General features: G+C 38.8%; 1 protein-coding gene across 19 annotated transcripts in view; it reads left to right on the top strand.

Moving 5' to 3' along the window:
* Positions 1–22,560, top strand: part of KLF12 (Kruppel like factor 12) — a 488,339-nt gene that overhangs the window by 287,315 nt on the left and 178,464 nt on the right. For all 19 annotated transcript variants that reach the window (XM_006018139.3, XM_025197322.1, XM_025197321.1 and 16 more), the window contains one exon: positions 12,346–12,481. In XM_006018139.3, coding sequence (XP_006018201.1) covers positions 12,346–12,481 — 136 coding nt within the window. The remainder of the gene's footprint in view (positions 1–12,345; positions 12,482–22,560) is intronic.

Raw genomic sequence — 22,560 nt, 5'->3', positions numbered from 1 at the left:
GACAGAGAAAAGATGGGGGAAGATGAGAAGGATGCGGAAGAGGAGAGAGCAGAAAGGCATTTCAGAGTGGATACTGGCAGGGGTTGTAAAGAGGTTGATGGAGACATGAACAAAAAGTTTTGTAGCTGTTAAGGTACATTCCTCTATAAAACACCCTCTTTATCTGTTCCTTTGCTCCTGAGCATCACCATTTCTATCCTATTAGCAAATGCCTGTGAAAACTACCAGCAAATGATATGTCTCCATGAACCTCTAGTGGCAAGTCTACCTAGAAAATAACAGACTTCTGTTGCTATCACTTACTCCATTACCTTCTAGAGTCCTGTATAATTGTTCTTCCTTATTGATAACCCATAGAAGGTCAAAATACTTGCATGCAATTGCAGTAGTATTCTTTCAATGTTTACTTTTAAACAATTAGGAAAATGCATCCAAAAACCTATGCTAAGAAGAAAAACCTTTATGTTAAGAAAAAGTTGCAAAGTTAAGTCCTCAGAAGATAGGCATGCCAAATTTATGTTGACTTGTACAACCCTCTTGAGCCCCTTTCTATATATGCATTGTGATACTGCCTTAATTACAAAATCATAAATCATTTGATATAGTTGTGCATACATAGGTTTCACATCGACCCGGCAGATGTGATAATACAGCTCTTTATATCGCGTGAGGAGCATGTATAAGTCATAGATATAACTTATATACTAGCACATTTGAAAAGTCATCTTTTATATGTTCACCAGTACATAAAATGTTACCCATTTAAACTACTAAAGATATCTATTAAAAATATAAGTTTGAGCAGAATCATTAGAACTTAAAATGAGAAATAGTGGTAGATTACTGTACCACTGCTAAATTGACACAAGATAGCTTTAACCTCTTTTCATTCTTGAGGTGCACTCTAGAGCAGGGGTGCTCAACCCCTGGCCTGCAAGCCAGATCCAGCCTGCAGAGTCATGTGATCCTGCCCACAGGCTCCTCAAGGGTCCAGAAATTTGGCAGCAGGGCAGTGGTAGCAGTTAATATTTCCACCACTCCCCTATCACCAAATTTCTATGCTCTGTGGGCCAGGTGACATAGTTCTGCACATAGGATTCCACCAACATGCAAGGCCAAGACTGGGGCAGCGGGGTCTGAGTGCACGTGGGGCCAGCCGCGGTTTGGGGCTGTGGAACCCAATCCAACACACATGACCTGGGACAGTGGGACCCAGTCTGAGCCCCCATCTGACGCATGCCAGATCAAGCCCCAGGATTGAATCTGGCCTGTGGCCCCACCCCCACCCTTCCTCCAATACACAGGACCAAAAAGTTGGGCACCACTGCTCTAAAGGAGCCTATATTAATTTACATTTTATGCTATAAAATTAGAAATGTAACACTAAGTGCTGTTTAATTTGTATCATGTCGCCCAGGCTTAGTTGTCATAGAATTACATATGTAAATCATGCTATATTAGGGAGGCTTGGTTAGAAAGAGTTGCGGGGGTGGGGGGGTGTTAACTACACTGTTACTTCTGACCTGATTTTTAACAGGTTGTATCTTGTCTGTATGTGTGTGTGCTCCTTTTAGATGTACACAAAAACCTGTTGAAGTGGAACACATTCTACCTAGGCTTTCTGTTCCTCCTTTCCTGAATGTCTGAAATGTCTGCAAACTGACTACACTTCCTGCTTTGTTAGACAGAACCATAAGTGATTATCAGGGATCCTGCTTTTCTCTGATTTAAAAAAATCCCCAATTTTGGTTTAAAGAAAGTAACCCAAAATCAATATTTTCTGTGATTAAACTGAAACAGCACTAGTAGACAGATATATATAGATATAGATGTATAGATCTATAGATCTATATATCTATCTATATATCTTCATTTTAATCTTGGAGAAATGTGTATTTTGGCTTATTTTTTTAAATCCGAAAACTGGGGATTTTCTTTTTAACAAAGAAAACCAGGATCCCTGGTTATTATGGGAAAGGAGTAATGAATATCAGTAACTACCTGAAGAGAGAGAGACGCAGAAAGAGAAGAGGCTCGTGTTCTTGGGTGGAGCTTACACTATTGTAGATGTCTCGTTTCTTTAAGAACCTTGGGAAATGGCACTTCTGCCAAAAATCAAACGCCTCAAGTATTGGTAGGCTGAAATATGCTTTCTTACTCTGCAGTTGGGAAGGAGGTGAGTTTTAAGAGGAGCAGAATGAAATAACCTTGGTTGAGTATCAGGACACCTACAGGATATGAATTTCTAGTTAAATTTGCAAATAAGTGCTGAACAATTGCTAATGTCTATGTCATGGTTGGGAACCTGTGGAACGTGTAGCTTCTGTATGAGACTTGTGGCAGACCAGTGAGGGGATAGGAAGCTCAGTGGCAGTTAGGGCAGGGGGTAGAAAATAGCAACAGATAGGACAAGGAGCACAGGCAAGGAAACAGAAAACAAAGCAACAGATCAGACAGGGAGCACAGGGAAGGGAGCAGAAAGCAGAGTAGCTTATTGGACAGAGGAAAGAGATTGAAGTTGCATTTGGGGAGGGCGTGGGTTAATTTGTGGCATGCTTGCTAAAAAACATTAGCCCTCACTGGTCTAGGTCCTATTAAAATAGTCTGGTTAAAATATTTTGACTAGTTAAAAGGATGCATTTCATTCTTGTATTGGTCATTTATTTAGTGCCATCGATGTGTTTGATACTGTCTACATAGTCTGCAGATAAAGTGGTACCAGAGTTCTCGCCCTCACGCTCACCCTCTCACATCTCAATAGGAAGCATGAAGAAGGTGGTTTTTCTCCATGCTTGAGCCTATCTGAGTCTAGAGTCACTACTACCAGAAATAAAAGGGAGAAAAACATTGTTTAGGTCTTGTAAGTCTCCATTTCCATATAGACCAGCAGCTAGAGACAAGAGTGAGGGAGCTAGAGTAGATACAAATACATGTAGATAGACACATTCAGAAATAGATCAACTCTGTGCTTTTCTATAAAGTGTAAGGCGGTCTACTTTGGCATGCCCTGAGCCTCTAGTAAGACATTCTACTATTGCCTGCTTTATGCACTCTGCACTCCCATGTATTGGTCCCTAATTCATATCTCCAACACAAATGAGCAAATTTAAGGTTTAATTCTGAGTCTGTTGCAAAGGGCGCCACTGTTAGTTGTCCCCAGGGAACCAAATGTCCACACTATGTGTGGACGTGGCATATGTGTTTCTCTTATCATTGGAAATTAACTACTGCAACTTTTGGGAGATCCAAAATAACCAAGGACCTATAGATTCCTGAGGCATGTTACTTGAAGACTCTTACTGTTTTATAGAACCTGTGCAATATGTTGTTCAAATTATTCTCTAAATATATTCGGCTCTAGTTGTTTTCCCTGGTTTGTTTTATGTTTAGTGATGGAATGTTTGCACATTAGATGCTTGGCGTGATTTACATCTTAATAGCTCTGGTAGTTCAGTTTTGTGTACATGAGAGAGAACTTTATGACATTCAGATAGTTCAAAATGAGAAAAGTCCTTTGTTTAAAAAGCACAGTGTTACATGTTTATATATGCAAACAGGAGAGAGAGATACTAAAATATGTGCATACATTATAAACACACATTTACTCACATCTTCTATGTATGTATACACAGCTATTAATTCCATGTGTTCATGGCAAATTATTTTACTTGTGAAATTATTTTTGAATAATGCCTTTGATTGGACAATGGCAATTAATATCCTATGGTAGATTAGTTACACTATATATGCAGATACCAATTCCCATTCACCATGAACCAGAGCTATACCTAGTGCAGTTAACTGCTCAAGCCACAGTCCCATAAAATCTCAATAAAATCTGAAAACTGTGGAGTATGGGTAATCTTGCTATAAATTGTAATAAAAAATACCCCTGTAGACTCTATATTCTGACCATTAAGTTCACGGATACTGCTGCTTTGTACATAAAATTTTATGAAATAAATCGACCAATTCTGCTGCCCTTACCAGACAGCAAGCTGTTTTGATTTAAAATCTGATTGGTGTTCTTGGAGCATTTTCTAAAGCATAAACTGCTGATAATGAACTTTAAATAAAAAGAAAAATGCCTTAAATGTGCTCCCCATAGTAAGTACCTACTTATGAAGGAAAAAAAAATGTATGATATCTTTCCACAATTAAGTACATTTGCTGTGTCTGTAAAGCAAGGCTTTGGTTTCCCAACACAGCTGTCCAAAAAATATTAAGTAAATCTGAGCACAATATCTAATCTCAAAGGGCTTCATTTGAGATGCTTCAGGTGCTTCTGTATCTGGATGTGTTGCTTCTACTGTTTGAAATATGTAGCAAAATATATGACATTCTCCTTCAGTATTTCCCTGCCTAGGGATGCTGGTTTCCTAGTCACTGTAAACCTGTCAAGAATAGGGATATTCAGAAGTGGTTTGTACCAGATGGCTAGCTGTGGAATATTTTTGCCTCATGTGGCCAGAGATCTAATCACAAATAGTAGATATTGATAGTCACATACTTTTATTTTAATGGCTCCATTCATACTTGTGGGTATACTCCTTTCTGCTAAGATAAGGGGTTGCAGCAATGCATACGTGCTTGCTGTTGGCAGGTGTTCTGCAGTACTCCATGACTTACAGCACCCACTTCTATAAGGATTGTGTCCCCCAGCAGAAGGAGGGTTCACTGAGTTGTGTAGATGAACATTTAGTGTCTCTCTTGGCCATCTCTGACCTCTATGCCTTTGAGAGGCATAACTTCAAAGGGAATGCACAATATAGACGTCATTTTGGCAGTAGACTCCAAGTTATGGTATGAAACAAAATTTATGAGTTAACCTATTTCTGAGGCTTAACTAAGAGGACAGGAATCTGCAAAAGTCCTTCTGCTTAGTATTTGGCCTGGTTGGATTCATTGTTATTCAGAGGAAATGGAGGCAGCCATTACAAATAAGAAACCATAATGACCTCAGGGATCCTGGTTTTCTCTGATAAAAACAAAAATCCTCAATTTTCAGATACAAAAAGTAACCCAAAATCCACATTTTTCCTTGATTAAAATGAAATGCCACTACACGTTTCCCTCGCTTTATGCAGGTTCTGTATGTGCAAATTCGCTCTTATGAGATGACCCTTTTTATACCAAAAGTTCCTTATATGCAAGGAAAATTCACTGTTATGTGATCGGTGTGGTGGAAGCCCGCAGTCAGCTGCTTTGTGCGGTGCATTGTGGGAGTGACGCACACCAAAATATAGTCTCCTGTGTGGATCTGTGCTCTTCGCTCGTTGTCTGCGACACGTGTTTCTGTAGTTGCCATCCCTATTATGGTAGTGCCTTGTGCTTGTGTGTACTGTCTGGTGTTGGTAAATACCAAAAGTGTCTTGTAAAAGCGGTAGAAATGGGTCTGGGGGTCAGTATAGCTGAGGTCTTGGAACGTATCCCTATTTGTTACATTGTAAAGTGGGTTCTCTCTATGCGAATTCGAGTTATGCGCCATTTTCCCAGGAATGCATGTACTGCATAAAGCGAGGGAAACATGTATAATGCAAACCAACTATAGTGGCATCATTTTAATCAAGGGAAAATGTGGATTTTGGCTTATTTTCATTTCTGAAAATTGGGGATTTTTTTTTTTTATCAGAGAAAACCAGGATCCCAAGATTATCTAGTATAGGGGGTTGGCATCCTATGGCCTGCGGTGTGGATCTGGCCCATAGAGCCATTTAATCTGGCCCACAGACTTGGGGCTTCAGCAGCCGGATTGACCCTGTTTGGGTCAGAAGCAGGAGGGTTTGTGGTGAGTGGACACTAGGATCCAGCCATCACTGGTTTTCCCTGTGGTGGCATGGGGAGAATGTCCACAGCCAGAGCTTTTCTCCATTGCAGCACGAGGCTTTGGCAGCAGTCACCTCCCCCTGCTGTCACAGGGACAAGTGCTGACTGTGGACACGCTCCCTGTGCTGAGGTAAGGAAAAACAGTGGTGGCGGGTGCATTTCTTGTGTAGCACCCACATACCATGCACCGACCCACCTCTGACCTTCATTGAGTCAATCCAGCCCATGACCTGAAAAGGGTTGCCAACCCTTGATCTGGTATGATGTCTCATATAACATAGAATTGTATTTAGTGATTCCTGCAGGAAACTTTTTTCCATAGAATATCACTGATAGGGGAAGTAGGCAGGAGCTTAATTTTTTATAATCTGTTTGTGGTTGCTGTGGTGGATATTCTAGCTATTTCATGTTTTGAAATTGTTTTATAAGCAGTCATTTTACACTGAAACTACAATGATGCTATTAGTATGCAGAATAGAATACATTTTTCATAGAACATAGTGTGAAGTCTAATATATGAAAGAAAAACAAACCAACATCTGATAACTGTTAATTTCATAGCCTCATTCATAAGGCATAAATTGATTTTTAATCATTTTAAGAGAGCAACTAAAAGCATGATTTAATTGTTATTACGTCATGACACTTCAGCAGGTCTGTATGCATATATTTACATAGCTATTAGCACAAGACTTAATTTAATTCAGAAAACAGAAGTATTCAGATTAAACATGCCACGGGCATCAGTATTCTCTTTCTTTATTTTTACTTGAAGAACCATTGGCCCCTAATGAGTCATTTGAGTATTAGTTAACTCTATATGGCTTAGCTAAAAAAAAGAAGCAAAATTAGTGATTATTACCTAGTTTTCTCCTACTCTTAAATATGTCAGTCATCTTAAACCTCAAGATTTGATTAAATCAAAGATAGTATATTTCTGTGAAATTACTTCTAGATAGTTTTAGCCTACCTAATGGTGAGATGAATTTCCATTCTACCCATTTCAGTAAAATTTTATAAGAAATATGTATGGTTACAATAATTGGAAACTGTCAGGGGCAGTAACAGTGCACCTGTGTACTACCCTTTTCACCTATTTTTCTTATCTTATCAGATCACAGTCAGATTGATGGGCTTTATTGGGTTTTTGTTCACATCATTAAATGGCTACAAAGCTCACCACAATTCAGGCTGTTTAAGGGTGGGCTACATTTGGTAAAGCAGATATATCATAGCACTATTAAAGATCAAGAAACATTGGTGGAAATGTGTAAATAAGTGATTGCAAAGCACTGCTCTTTATATCTCTATTTCCTGAAAGCTAAACTCATCTAAATTCTTTTTTATGTAATCAGGAGCCAATATGGGATGTTTAGTGCAAACCAACAGAAGCAGTTAAGTATCAGTGATTGTTCAATGGCACAGCAGTTCAAAGTTTTTAAAATGCTTTTGAAATCAGTATTCAAAATTACTCAACTTGAACTTAAGATTTGTTATTAATATCAATAGTTCAGATCTGTTTTAGCACAATAGAACTTTTCTAAACCTTCAGCAACTATCAGATGATGAAATTTTTCATAGATTCAGTCTTTCATTCATATAGAGAAAGCACTGAAAGCAGTGATTCTTTATGGAAATGTAACATGAATAGCTGACGTTTTACTTACAGCAAACACATTGCAAATAATTTTTGTATATATTTACTGTGCAATTATATTGGAGTTCAATTATTTTAGTATTCTTAATAAAAGTTCAAAATATGTGCCCGTGATAGTACGGAAGTAGTAAGTAGTTCAATTACTGGAATCACTGCAGAAAACTTATTACTACAATAAGTTTTTGTACATTTGAAGGATTGCCTTCTGAGGGGAAACACTTCCCTCATTTATTCTGGTTAAAAAGGCACCAAGCAATGCTGGGTCCCTACTGACTGTGTGTGAGAATGGGGAGTGCTGCTTTATACTGAGTCAACAGAAAGAGCATTTACTCTTGAGGTTCATAGAGACATGGTGCTTTATGGCCTGCTCAGGTCTCTGGACTCCCTATCAACCTTAAATAATTTCACTGGCTCCCCAGCCTTTTCGGTCTAGAGACAGAATGTATATTTTTAAATTATCTGTGGACTTTTCCTCTCCTGCACTTTGTCCCTTAACAAAATATTCTCAACTCCTTGCTCTCCAGCTTGGGACAGAAATTACACATAATTGGTATAAGTGATTAGAAACCAGTTCAAATCTGTAACACAACAGGAGTTTCAGTGGACATAAACTGCTTTCAAAATGGTTGAAACTGGTTTAAGATAAAGCTGGATTGATGTAGTATCAGACTTAACTGATTTAGATTAAATCGGTTTATTGAACTTCTGTCCCAGATCCCCTCCAGATTCAAATTAACTCGCACTCCCCCACTATCCCAGGTGGCACCTCCCCCACAAACCTCCCCTTGCAGGATGGGCAGGCTAGCCTTGGCCCAAGCTGTCTGCTTCAGTTGAGCAGAGAGGCATGCTCTAGCATTCCTTGGCTTCTGGTCTGAGCCACTGCAGGCATGTGGCAGCATTTCCAGAATCAAAAGTGAATGTCTGCTCCCTTGCTTATCTGTTCAATCTCTGTAGCTTAGAGTAACCTGCAAAGATTGAATTGATTCAGCCTTAGGCTTTTTGACTGTGTTTATTTAGCCTCCATTTGCCTAACACCAACCTCATTCACACTCAGCAAAACCAAAACTATAGCTTATTTAAGGATTCTAAGATGGAGTTTGAGATGTACATAAATAGGAGATGTGGTTGTTTGTGACAGCAGGGGCCTGGACTTAAAGACCCAGGAGGTCCACTCCAGTCCTATGTTTCTATGCCCAAAGAAAGGCTGGCATAGAAGGCAAGGCAGAGAATGAATTAAGTTTAAGATGCATTAGGCATAGCTGTTTGGGAGCGCCTGCACATTGTTTGCCAGTTCTGTCATTGGCTCTCCATTTTTTTTCCATATCCCATCTGCTATCATATCTTTTCTGTCTTGCCTAAGTCTCTTAATTCTCTCTCACTCTCCATTGTCTAATATGCCAATAGCAACCTATTCATTCTCATTTAATAACTGTCACTAACATATATAAACCTTGGTGCCAACAGCTCCTAAGTCTGTATTTAAATGTTGTAAATGAAAGTCAAAGCTGCTGCTTTCAGCAAGGAGATATGAGCACACAGCAACTGAAAATCAAGCTACTTTTAATTAGGAATCCAGCAGAGATTTTGAAAACTTACTGTTGGCCACCTGGTTTTGAACATTTTGTTTGGTATTCTTAACTCTGTAATGGATTTATTTATAGAAAACCCCCCCACGTATAATGAAGACACCATACAAAAAAACCCCTAGTCTTGCAGTGCACCATAGCCAGGCAGTCAGTTCTAGAATCAGGCCTCTAAAATTGTATCACGTTATGACATTCCAAACTTGCAGGGACTGGTGCCACTATACCCAAATTCTTGCTTATCTGTTTATTTCCTGTAATAGAACTAATGGAAGGAATAACAGTCCTGCCTGCAAAGTACCTTACTGTGGTCTTTCACCCATTACGCTAGTTTGTAATAGGCTATGAGAGAAGAAGAATTTAAAGAATTTATAAAGCCAGCCTCCTCCCCAAACCGTATAAAAGCCACCCGAGGAGCTATGCATGAGTCCAGGAAGAGGCAAGTGGCCACAAAGGACATCTATACATGTGCTGGCTGTCTGCTCTATTAAAGTGCTGGCAACAGAAATGAGACTTTGCCCATCAGACTGAACTCTCCCTCATCGATCTGGTGCAGCTGGATTATTTATCAGGGCAGCTATGGCTGCTGTGAAGGAAAGCAGTATCTAAAGCTATGCTACTTCCCCAGAAGAACCATATGGGCAGCTGATTGTCTGAACCTCGACAGTGATCTGCTGCTTACAGCTGGCTACACTGCACAAGCTGCAGGATGCAGTTCTTTTGCTTGGTGTCAGCGGTAGGAAACAGATAAGCAACAATTCGGGTACAGTTGGAACAGACTCGATTAGCACCCATTGGAGCAGCCTCCAGCAGCCTCCATATCACATGTATTCAGCGTCCCCATGCTTCAAAATGGTAGTGGGGGTGCTTTAACTAAACCTTGAAGCCACTGTAATTAAAGCACCGTCTACTCCCCTTCTCCACACCAGAACATGTGTAAAGATGCCCAACAGAAGAAGAAATCAGTTAAGGGATGAGGGCTACAAGTAGCGGCATAAGGTGAACTGGAGGTAGAGAAAGAAGCACAGGCCATAGAAAAAGGAAATTAAGAAGAACATTAGGGAGGGTTGAGGGGACTGGCAGACCCCTCAGTGTTTGCCTGTGGATTCTGTTTTGTTCAGCATCAATCCAATTAGGACACACTTGTGTCTTTTTCAAACATTTCCTTGCAATCATTTGGGTTAGAAGCTTACTATTTCAAATGAAATTGAGATATTTCACCTCGTTGTATGACTCAAGGTGTTGGGCTTTAAGAAGAATACTAGAGTCATGTCTAAATGTGCAATTAATGCCACTGAGTATATTTCGGCTCAATTAAAGCCAGAGTAAACTAATCCTGATGTCACTATCTACAACTGTGTTTAAGTGCAGTAATTTACTGTGCTGCCAGATGCCACTGATGGGACTATCTGGCAGTGCAGTAAATTAGTCTACTGCGCCCTAATTGCCATGCATGTATAGACAGTGAGGCAGTAAAACGTTTCATGTAGGCATACCTTAGGTGTTTCAAGACTTACAATAAAAACAGTAAATGACCTGTTATGGATTAGACAGCAGGTTTCGTATTAATTTAGCCCAACTTGCTATTAAAAATGAGTATGGTGAAAAGTGAAAAATTAATATATAATAAGCAGCTATATAATCAACTACTACATTTCTTTCCCAAGCTACACTTGAGACTATTCAAAACTCAAAAGACCTGGTGATCTCAAATGTTATTTGACATTGGTGGGAGCAACACTAAGTAGCTTCTAGCTATAAAACCATTTAAAGTATGTTGTCTCTTCCATAGTTTAAAACTCATTTGCACATATTAATTTTCATAGTATCCCATTTAACATGTAAACTACTTGTTCACAAATAAACTAGTGTGGCAAGTTTCACTTTTAAAAATCAGTAAATACAGTGAAATAGAAAATTGATGGTAATTATTTCATATTATACAGTTGCTTCTAACAGTTTATAACCTTTTGGGGATCAAGAATTCTCAAATATCACATTTCTTTTCAGTGGTTTTCTCTGTGGTAGAATCAGATGCTATGAGCATTCAAATACTTTAAAATCATGTTGCTAGATTATCAATGATGTCTAAATACAAAATGCATACTATAGTGTATGCCATGTGATTAGAAAAAGTATAACTAGAACTTGAGGCTTACAATAACTGGAACAAAGAAACATTTTTTATAACTTTCCAAAGATGTAAATGCAGTTGATCTATGTCTCCATTTCATTCTAGTAAATTGGCTTTTATTTCTAAACAGTCAACAATCCCTTCATTGACTTTGACTATTTTTCTTTCCGCACATAAGGATTTCTGGTACCACCACAAATCAGTAAATGAAAAAGTTGGCCACTAGATTGTACAATATGTCCCAGAAGAAGTAATATTATAGAACTTATATCAGTAAGTTCACCTGCCCTTATAGTACTTGATAGATTATCAGGGGCATTGATATAAGGAGTGTAGAGAGAGCAATTGCTTAGGTTACCATTTATTTGGGGCCACCAATTGGCTCTATGCACTACAGTAGAGCAGTGTCCCTCTCCTTCCCCACAGGGCACTTTCTCCACTAATAGTTTGCCCCATCATGGAGCCCTGCATATGTTGAAAGGCATGTCAACCTTTTATCCCACTTTTAGGAAAACTTATCTCCACCCTCGCAGATTAGTGCCTAATTTATTACATTAGCCAACTAAATGCATTTTAAAATACTGTCTTAACTAAGATCATTAATGAGAATTGAAATGACAACTAAAAAACAGCACTATGTAATCATTTTTCTTGCAGACAAATGTTGAACTCAGATCCCCTATATTGTTATACCTATTTTAAAATTGAGAAGCTGAGGTATAGGGTCACATAGGGCATACAGTGTGGAGCAGGAATTTGAACCTACCCCTCCAGCGTGCAAAAATTGTACAAAGCAAACTCCAGGAAACAGAGCCAAAATACATGGCTTGAAGGCAGTATGTATGTTCAGAGGTTATTATATATGCAGTTTTGTTTCTGGTCAGTTATCTGTGAGTTTGGAGAAGGCATATTTATTGAACGCATGTATGTACATATTTGAGTTCAATCAAAAACATTCATATGTAACTGCAATAAACTGAAGCTGTATCACCACATGATTCCATATTCATCATCTGTTTTGTAAGCTAAAGGGGAATGGTGCCATACAGTATAAGTGGATGGAAGTATTGTACACCATAATGTTGTTCTGGGACAAGATTAATTTCATCACAATCATATTAATCCATTACATGTCTCCCTTTCAGCACAAATGGACCCCCGAGGCCTATCTCCCGGACACATTAAAAGTGACAGTGATGATGATGACCTGCCAAATGTGACCTTAGATAGTGTTAATGAAACTGGATCTACGGCCCTCTCTATAGCCAGAGCTGTACAAGAGTAAGTATCACATTCTCCGAGTGAGGTAACTATTGCCAAGGTATTCAATAGCTAATGGAAACACCAGTCATCAGCTGTTCTGCCGATATGTCATCCTAGCTCTAAACTGGCATACAAGCAAGCATCTTTCTGTTCAACTTCATTCCCTTTAGGAGGACATTACTGTCTTTCTCTCTCTCTCTTTTATTTATTTTTTTTATCTTGACATACTCTTAGAACAAATATCAAAGCAGAATTATTCTTTCTCCTTTGTTTAATCGCAAGGTCTACTTTTAGTTTTGTTTTGCTTTAGGGGAAAAGCCTTGGTAAATTTTTCAGTCTGTCTAAAAAAAAAAGTCCTTGGTTCATGGTAGCAGCAAGAGGTCTCTTATAGTTGCTTTTTAGAGCAAATTCCCCACAGTTCCCCTGAGGAACAGCATAAACAAAAGTAAATTAGTAAGAGCTTCCAATTAGGTGTTTCTCCATTACTGTTATTTTTCTATTTATTATTAGGCAAATTATAACTCATTAGTTTAATTTTTATTTTGTTAATGTTTTAGGAAAATGTTTGCCTTTATTAATGTTACTAACACGCAAGCCTGTTCTATCACCATGGCAGCTAGAAAGTAACCAACTGTGAGACAAATAAGTATTATCATCTCCATTTGATAGGTGAGGAAAAGCAGGTTAAATGTAAAGGTCACACTGAAAGTCTGAGGCAGAGCTAGGAACAGAATAGAGTCCCTAGGTGTATACTCCTGTGTTTGGAGCTATAAAATAATCTATTCCTGCAGCAGAATAGATCAGAAGACAGGAGCTTTGAAATCCTGATGAAAATATTATGCATTATTGTCATATAATTTATTACTTGCATTTAAACCCCTAAAGCAATTAGTTTTGTTTTTTACTTGCTAGAAAAGCCACAAACAGTATTTGCTGAGATATGATAATGGTTAAATTTACTTGTTGTGAAATGTGGGCAGTTCCATCTGACCATTCCCAAAATATTTTTAAAGTTACATCTCTGGAATTCAAAAAAAGGAGACTATGAATGGGTAAGATAGATTCTCCAGTGCAAACATCAGGAAGACTCGATAATGTGTACGAAGATATGGCCAATCTAATAGGTTATCACATCTCAGGAGGGATCTGCCTCTCATATCCCAGGAGGGGTGTCTGTTTCACCAATTAGACTTTGAGTACCTCAAATTCCAGTCAAACAAAGTAATGATCAGCCACCACTTCTTATATCCCACTCAAGCAAAGAAGGGATTAGGTTGTAGAAAGAAGAGGATGTTCGCTTTAATTGGCCTATTTCAACATGCTGAGGAAGTTCTTCTCACAGGAAGGGTGGGGAAAGCTTTCTTATTGTTGACAGCTCTGCCTGATTGATGAATCTACTACGCATTCTGAATTTGCTAGTTACAATCTCCAGGATCCAAAATGTCAAGTATTGTAGAATACATAATAGGCCAGAGAAATAAAAACAAGCCTTCCTACCTCTGTTTTGTGCTTAATAGTGCGAGCTGATTAATGAAGAAGGAAGGGGTCGTTGCATGTACTTTAATTTATGATTGACAAGGAAATATTATTTTACTTATTTAATATTATTTCAGCCTTTTATAGAACTGTTCAAGGAATAAAAGGCTTTTTTTCTAAAAATGTATTCTATGATTGAGGGGGAAATGCATTGAACATCATCAACCATGTCTAGGTTTAAGAAAATTAAATTAAGAAATTTAACAATATAAAACCAACTCATTCTTGTTACAGTTTTTTTTTAAGCAGTAAGCTGGTAGTTGGTTTTTCAAGCCATATTAGGAACCTCTAATTTGATTGTCACTTGCAATTTGTCTTATTCCAACTCAGTTGTACCCACCTCATACATACCCAGCTGGGAAGGTAGAATAAAAGGGTCAGTATGTTGTATTAGTCTAAGTCAGCCCATTTCCATCCTTATATATTTAGTTGACTGCATTGGGCCTTGGGTCTTTTAGATCATTTAAATTCACAAATATGTACATAAGGGCATGGGGAGTCCTTCATTTGAAGCACTGCAAATCCTAAATCACTTCGAATTCAGTGGAGTTTGATGATGTGTAGACATGCAGCCCACCCTGGAGCACCTCAAAATGTCGGTGAAGGCATGCAGCAGGACTGCTCTCCAACCAGGGACCTGGCAATAAGTAATCCCTTCATGCTTCCCAGCATCTGGTTTCTGGAGTTTCCCAAGGGCAGCCAAGTGCACAGGACAGCACTCATTGGCTGTCTTCCCCACACCATTACCCTTGGAGGTAGGAGGGTGGGCAGAGCATCATGGGATGTCAGAGAACCACTGGAGAATGTAGACATGTCAGGAAGTGTTTCTTCAGTTGTGAACATCTGCACACTCACTGTTAGGAGCATTTCAGAGGCACTTGGAGCACTTTAAACAGAACAACTATCTTACTGGCTTATCCTCATGAGTAGTTATGAAATATACATCATATTTAAAGGGAGCCTTCCATGCTAGTCCATGACAGATGGGAGGATTGGGGTTGAGAGGAGAAACTTTACTCTAAAGGCATGGCAGCATTTTTCCCTTCTATGCAAGTCTCTGATAAAAGGAGATGCCAGACAGCTGTGGGCCTTTTCCTCTCAACTTTCAGACAATTTTTAAAATTAATCTTTGTAAGTTAACTACATAGGTATGTAGGTTAATAGCTTAATGATACTACACCTGCAATATTTTTTACTTTTATTGTGATAGTAAGTTTATGTGAAAAATGTTGTTTAATGTGTATTTGAAATACTTCCCTTTTGAATGAACTAATCATAGAATCATAGTACAGGTAGGGACAGCTAGGTTTGGAAGGGATTTCAGGAGGTCATCTAGATCAAGGCAGAAACATCCTTGACTCTAGACCATTCCAAGTTAAGTGTTTGTGAAAACTACACTGCTCACCACATTTTACAGATTGCAATGTAAAAGTTCAAAGATCCAACCTCAGTTTCCCTTGCTTCAATTTAAGACCATTGCTTCCTGCCCTTGTCCCTTCTGGTGACAGAAATAGCCTATCTCCATTCTTCATATAACCACTCCTCGGGTATTTGAAGACTGTTACCAAATCCCCCCTCAGTCTTCTCTTCTGCAAACTAGATAATTCTAATTCTTTCAGGTTGTTGTCTTAAGTCAGCCTGTAATTATAAATCAAGCCAAACCTCATAAGTTGAACTAATACAGATGTAAAAGAGAGGTAGCTAGTGTGTTAGTCCGAAGACAAATAGACAGCAAGGCGTGTAACGGTTATATTAAAAGCAGCTCCATTATTTTATACAAACTCAACAGAGGAAAAATGAGCAGTTCACCTGGAATAACTAAATGCATCGGGCAGACTTAGCTATGGAAAGTTTTTTAAAAAATCTTTGAAAGGAAATCCATCTTTTAAAGAAACAGCAGCTGTAGAAAAGAGCTTTGCTTTGGTGTTAGATCATTTTGATGATCTCCTAACCAAATTAGGTTTGTTGTCTTTGAAAATTGCCCTCAAACGATTAGATCACATAATTGTTTGGAAGACCTGTATGAGAGTTTTGTTCTTCATTATTCCTCTAATAATATACTGGAGGTCCTCTGCCTGTATTGCTGTTCTGTGTCATGTCCTTAATATTTTAAAGATAGAAAATTACTCCCCAAATCCTGAAATCGGTATAAATACTAAAAGCAACTTGCTTGCTATTAGTTCTTGCTCAATTAAATAGCTTACCAAATGCTTTTATAATATTTGTAAAACAATCTAGACACCTCTGTTTTGTCTGAAAAGTAGATTTTAACTACTATTTAACTACTATATAACAACTATTTTAAGTTTTGTCTAGTTTCAGTATTTTCAGCACTCCCTTTTGAACAGGTTTTCATAACCATTCGTTGACCCAACTGAACTGATTGAGTTACATGTACCTGCTCTGTCCACCTTTGATCTAGCTGTAGCTTCTGACAGTGCTTAGGCCTATTTGCTTTAAGTGCTTAGGTTTTTTGGTTTTTTAGTTTGTAAACAACATGTATTATCCTTATTTGTAAAATACCGGGAAAATTCACACTGATGTATAACTCAGGAATTATAACACTGAAGCCCCCTTATCTTTGAGGCTTAGTACAGCTCTGTATAGAACAGCAACAAGTTTTAACTCCCTAGACATTCTCTAGAGAAGCGGGGACCAACCTTTTTTGGTACTGTGCTGGCCACAGCAACCTTACCTGGGGTCCTGGGGATCTCCCGGGGCTGCAGCCACAGGGATCCTCCCAGGCAGAGCCTGGCCAGCAGCCACAGCACAACTCCAGCAGCCTGGCTCCGCTTTTCAGCAGTGCATGCTGCCTAACCATGAGCTGCTTTGTTTTTTTTTTTCCTATGGGTTTTTACCCCGGATATCCAAGGGTCAAAAAAACCCAGCAGTGCACACTCGGGCAGCGCACCCTTGCAGCACAGAGAACTTCCAGATTGTGTGGTATGTGGCTCTGCAGACATGTTTGTGGCACCACATACTGCACAACTGTACTCATCTGGATGCATCCACAGTGTGCTGCCTATGGCTTTACCTGGTCTGGCCCATGTTTCATGGTGGTGCAGCCTACTCTGATGCAGCCCAGTGACATTTGGCATCTGACCACTTTGAAGTTAGACAGCCATGCTCTAGAGATGTCCATGAAGACAGGGAAAGAATCTTCCATCAGGCTACAGAAGAGCAGAGTAGAACCACACAGGGCCCAGCACATATTCCCATGCTTCCTTCGAGGCTGCATGTCATCTCCCTCTACCCAGGGAGAAGGGTGTGAATGGACACTCAATGAATTGGTCACTTTCTGCCCCCAGTGGTTGCTCTCATGTGCTTAATGAACTTTAGGTGAGAAATCCCGTTGAGAAAAGACTGTTTAAAATAATTTGGGGGAGGATAAAGGGATGGCTAAGTAAATTAATGTTAGAATAAAGCATCTTTTTACTTTTGCCTCCTGGCCCATGAGGTTACTGTATGATGGCACTAGTGTGGGGTGTTTGGGATGAAGAACTCAGTGTACTTATAGTTGTACGCATGATTAATTTCCTGGAAGATTCATTTTAATACTTGGAAGTCGCATCACGCTGACTATCCATACAGTGAGATCTCACTACACTGAGCTGGATGCTACAGGGTGCTTAGATACGTGAACCTGTGCATAGAGGTATTGAGTAAACTACAGATGGTAGGTCAGATAATTGTTACTGATACGATTTTACAGCATTGTTGTATTTTTGTGATTATCATGTTGACTACATATAGATTTCATAGACATTAGGGGCTGGAAGAGACCTCATGAGATCAGCGAGTCCAGCCTCCCCGCCATAAACAGGAGGTCAGCTGGGATTAAGTGATCCCAGCAAGAAAAATATCCAGATGTTTTTTGAAAGAGTCCAGAGTAGGTGCTTGTCCCACCTCTGCAGGGAGTCTGTTCCAGACCCTGGACATATGCACCATAAAGAACTTTTTTCTTATGTCTAGTCTAAATCGGCTTTCCTGGAGTTTATGGCCATTAGACCTTGTTATCCCTTGGGAAGGTCTGGTGAACAGCTGTTCTCCCAGGTCCTGATGTACCCCTCTTATATAATTATAGGCTGCTAACAAGTTCCCCCTCAGGGATAATGCATCACCTCAGCAGGCAAGAAACATCACTCCAGAACTGGGAGGTAGCAGGGACAAGGGCAGGATTCAAATAGTAGTGCATGTGCAGCATTGCTAAATATGGTATATAGTAGGCAGATCAGGTATCTTAACTTGTCTCCTTTTACCCCATTAATTTAATTAAGTAAATTGTTATAGTAGATTTTTCTCTTTGGAGTTTTGGAATTGTATTCCAATCATCCATTTATTCTCTATAGTTGTAGAGTTGGTTTCCTCTGCTTCAGCTGATGCCATTACCAACTTTGTGCAATGCATTGTAGAAACCTTTTTCCTCAGCTTGTTGCCCTGGTTACTGTCAAACTACTTTGTCCTGAGTCCCCAGGAGCCATAAGAAAATGTGTTTTTTTTCAGGATCTAAATAAACACCCACCCCTGCTAAAATCATCGCCGCTCATTCCCACCCACTTTGAAACGTGCATTGATTTGCAGTTGATTTTACAGATGGAGAACTTGCAGTTGTCCAGAATATTTCAACAATATTTTTCCCACAATGGAATAATGCCAAATGGTCAACACTGGGCTCATCTACATGTGCTGATTTAAGGGACATTAGCCATTTTTAAGGTGCATTGAAGGCGTGGGTCTACATGTGCATGCCCTTAATGCACCTTAAAAAGGGCAATTTTAGGCTATTCACACCTACACTGAATACCTGCAAATGCACCTTAACATGCGCACGTGTAGACACATGCCTAAATCACCTTAATGTGCATTAAGTTTAGGTGCGCATAAAAGCATGTGTAGACATACCCACTGAGACTGCTTATCAGAATATATCATTTTCAACCTAACTTTTGTTGGGATAGCTTCTCAAATCCAGGGTGTAATTCCTGATCAAAACAAGAAAGAGAGTGAGATTCCCCCCACATTAGGCAATAATCTAGTAGTTAGGATACTTACCTGGGATGTGGGAGACCCTGGACTCTGATTTAAGGCTGGGGCTTGAACCTGGGTCTCCAACATGCCAAGAGACTGTTCTAGCCCCTGGGCTGTTCGTTATTCTGGTATGGGCCTTTTTTCTTATCTTCATTTAGAGCTTTTCCACTTTGAATTTAATAGTCACCTCAATCACAGGCCCCTATAAAAGACACACACCTTGTTTAGAGAAGGCAGAATGAAGAAAAAAATAAGATTTTTCCAGTCCTTGCTCAGTCCTGACCACCAAGGTAGGGTATACTCTGCAGCATCAACAAAAGCTACAGTGTTAACCTTTTCACGGCCACTCAGCCGGAAGTTACTGCCAATTCAGCAGTAGCATTGACCCTGAACAGTGAACTCTATCTCTCCATCTCTAGGGTCAGCAGAGAGAAGCAGAGCAGTCTTTATAGCTACCATCCGTACCTTCCAGTGCAGAAAATCAGCTTTCCCACTAAATAAATTCACTTCAGTTTTGGAAGGCTGATTTTAGGGAGAGGTGAATGTGATATGTAAGTACAATAAATGTTCTGTGGAAAATAAATGTAAATAAGGGAGACTGGCCCTGTAGTCCAGCAGTTAAGGCAGTCATCTAGAATTTGGGTGATGTACTAACCATTTGATTATTTTGAGGTTTTTCACTAAAAAAAAAAAGGAAAAGCCTTGGTTTCCTTGTGATGCAGAACGTGAAAAATTTTGAAGTCTAAACATTTTTGCAGGTACGAACAATGAGATAAAAGTTTTTGCCCAGCTGTAGGACTTAGGCTAAGTGACTTGCTCAAGGTCACACAGAAAGCCTTTCCCAGAAGAGGGAACTGAAGGCAGATTTTGGAAAGTCCTAAGTTTGCACTGGTACTGCTGTATCATCATTTCTCTTAACAGCTGTGAAACTCCATTCACTGTTTGTATACTTATGCAGTGGATTTATTGTGGCTTTTCACAACACATACATCTGATAGAACTGTATTCAGAATTAGGTACGTGTTCCTAATATTCTATTAAAGGATACTGGCACCTCAAAACTTTCATGTCTCGTGACAATTTGTACAATGATTCTTTCTGCAGGACTGTATTATGCTTCATTATCCCCAGAAATCCCAGTGTCCATGTGTTCTGCTTAAGAATGAATATTTTGGCCCTTTTAGTCCCACCTGTACAGTTTTTCAAGATATTCAAGTACTTCTTTAATATGACAGTACAAAATATGTTCAGAACAAAAAAGAATTATCATAATTTGGAAGGATGGTTAGTAGAATCAAGGTATTATTCTAAGCATGTACACTGATTTTGGGCTGTGTTGTAGAAATGTACTAGTATAGGTGTGTTAAAAATACAGCCCAAAGGCTGGATTTGGCCTACAGGGCTATTTCACTGGGGCTACAGGGCTCCTGACAGGCTGGGAATTTGGAGACAGGATGAGCAGTGGGCTGTGTTAACCCCCATGCCATTGTTGTTTGTTTTGCTGCCACCGCTAGGTCAGGATCTGGCTTATAAGGAGCCCTGCAGTCCAGATTTAGCCCTGTGGGAGATGGAGGGGTCTATTTAAGGTTGACACCCCTGTTCTCATGCATCTGAATTAGCCTCTTACCAGAATAACAGATTTCACATCAGCCATCATCTCCATGAGCAAGCTGCAGGTGGACTGAAACAGTACATCAAAAGAAATTTATGCAAAAAATAAATCAACATGGCTGTTTTCAAAGGCTAGTATTGCTTAAAAGACAGAGTTTAAGAAAATGGATATATTGTCAAATAGTTCCCTGAAATAAGCTAGTTTAAAAAATAAAAACCCTTTTAACTTGTTCCATAAGAAATTATTTTTTCTGGTCTCTAGTCAGGTACTGATGCCTGTGGAATAGATTAGGCAAAAGCAAGAGCATTGCCACCAGGGTAGCTATTCTCTGCTTTTGATTGCTTTGAAGTGAAGTATTATGTTTCAATACATGTTTTTACTGTATCATTAATGGTAGTAATAATTTCCTTCAAAGGACATATCTAAATTATTTGCAGAAAAAGCAGGGAGAACCAAAAAATTGAGTTTAACAAAATTATTGTGTGTATAATCTTGGCCGTTCTGAAATCCACAGGACTTTCCCATTTACTTTATTATGGCCAAGATTTAACCCTAGAACCTTAACATGGGCTTGGATGTTAATAAATAAATTCGATTTTTCAGAATATAAATTTTAAAATATATTACGTAGATAGTGGAGGAAAGAGGTATTACACACACATACAAGTACAACTCTGCCTGTGTCTCTTTCATTGTATCTACCCACCACAGATAACATTAAGGTTTACATTTTGGACCACAATTTACTTATCTCCTACCATAGTCTTGGTTTATTAATGGTTTTTGTCTAAGCATTGCCTGTTTTCCTCAGATTGGAAACAAGGCCAAGACCTCATAGGAGATCAGTGGAAGGTCTTCACATTAGTTTTTAGGCAGCTGGTGTTCATCTTTTTTAGGAATGGGGCTATTTACTTGCCTCAGGAGCATGACACTAGTATGGATTATAACCAAACTTAGATTTTCAGTGCATTGCAATTGTCCAGTATGCAAATAGTATAACTGTTTGGAAATAGTATCCCCTAAATGCTCATTGTTTTATTTCTGCTGTGTTTTTTTTCTAAGCCTACCCAAGAAGCAGAATCAAGTGCTCTGTGTATTGGCTAGTTCAGAATGTAGCAAATATTCATCAGTGTGGATTAAATAACAAAATGATGTAAAAAAGAGCCACAGTAAAACCACCTCAACATGCTGCTACCTTGATTTGTGATAAGAAAAATGATCATTGTCCTCTGTTGTCCCTGAAATCAAAACTGCTTTTTTCATTATCTAGATGAGATACATTTTTATTGTTCCTTCTCCATAAGGCAGTTTTCATGATGTTATAGTAGACAAAGCTAAAATATAATTAAGTCTAAGTAGTAACATTCATACTAACATGTTGCAAAAAAACTTCTTTGTCATCTATATGTATATATAGAAAAACAGCTGCATAGGTTACAGCTATGTAAACAGCACATATAACATGTGACTTGATTGACTGAATTTAGACACTGAAATCTTGAAAAGTACACTTTGCTCACTCTATCCTGGTAGGTCTTTCTATGTTAAACTCATAATTAATTTTAACTTTCATATCAAGAATGATATGATGATTACTCCCAACCTTTTCTTTCTCAAACCAGTCAAACTCTATTTAAACATTTATAAATAGGAATATAGAATCTCAGAGAAGCAAGAATAAGAGAAGCTCCTGGATGATGGATACAGAGGAAGTTTTGTGTTGATACCTTATAATGACAAGGAAGTGATTCTTTATGTGTGTGGCTGAAAAGATGAGCATTAGTATTTTGAATAAGTTAAAAATAAGTAATTGGGGATTAAATAAAACCCACGGAAGGAAGTTAATAGTTAAGTTAAAGAAGTTTAAGGTTGAAAGAAGGATTCTAGCAATAGAATATGTCAGAGGTGATAGTAGTCACTG

The sequence above is a fragment of the Alligator sinensis genome, unplaced genomic scaffold (genome assembly GCF_000455745.1).
Source record: "Alligator sinensis unplaced genomic scaffold, ASM45574v1 scaffold241_1, whole genome shotgun sequence".
In the NCBI taxonomy this organism is placed as follows: Eukaryota; Metazoa; Chordata; order Crocodylia; family Alligatoridae; genus Alligator; species Alligator sinensis.
This window is presented reverse-complemented; position numbering and strand designations above follow the sequence as displayed.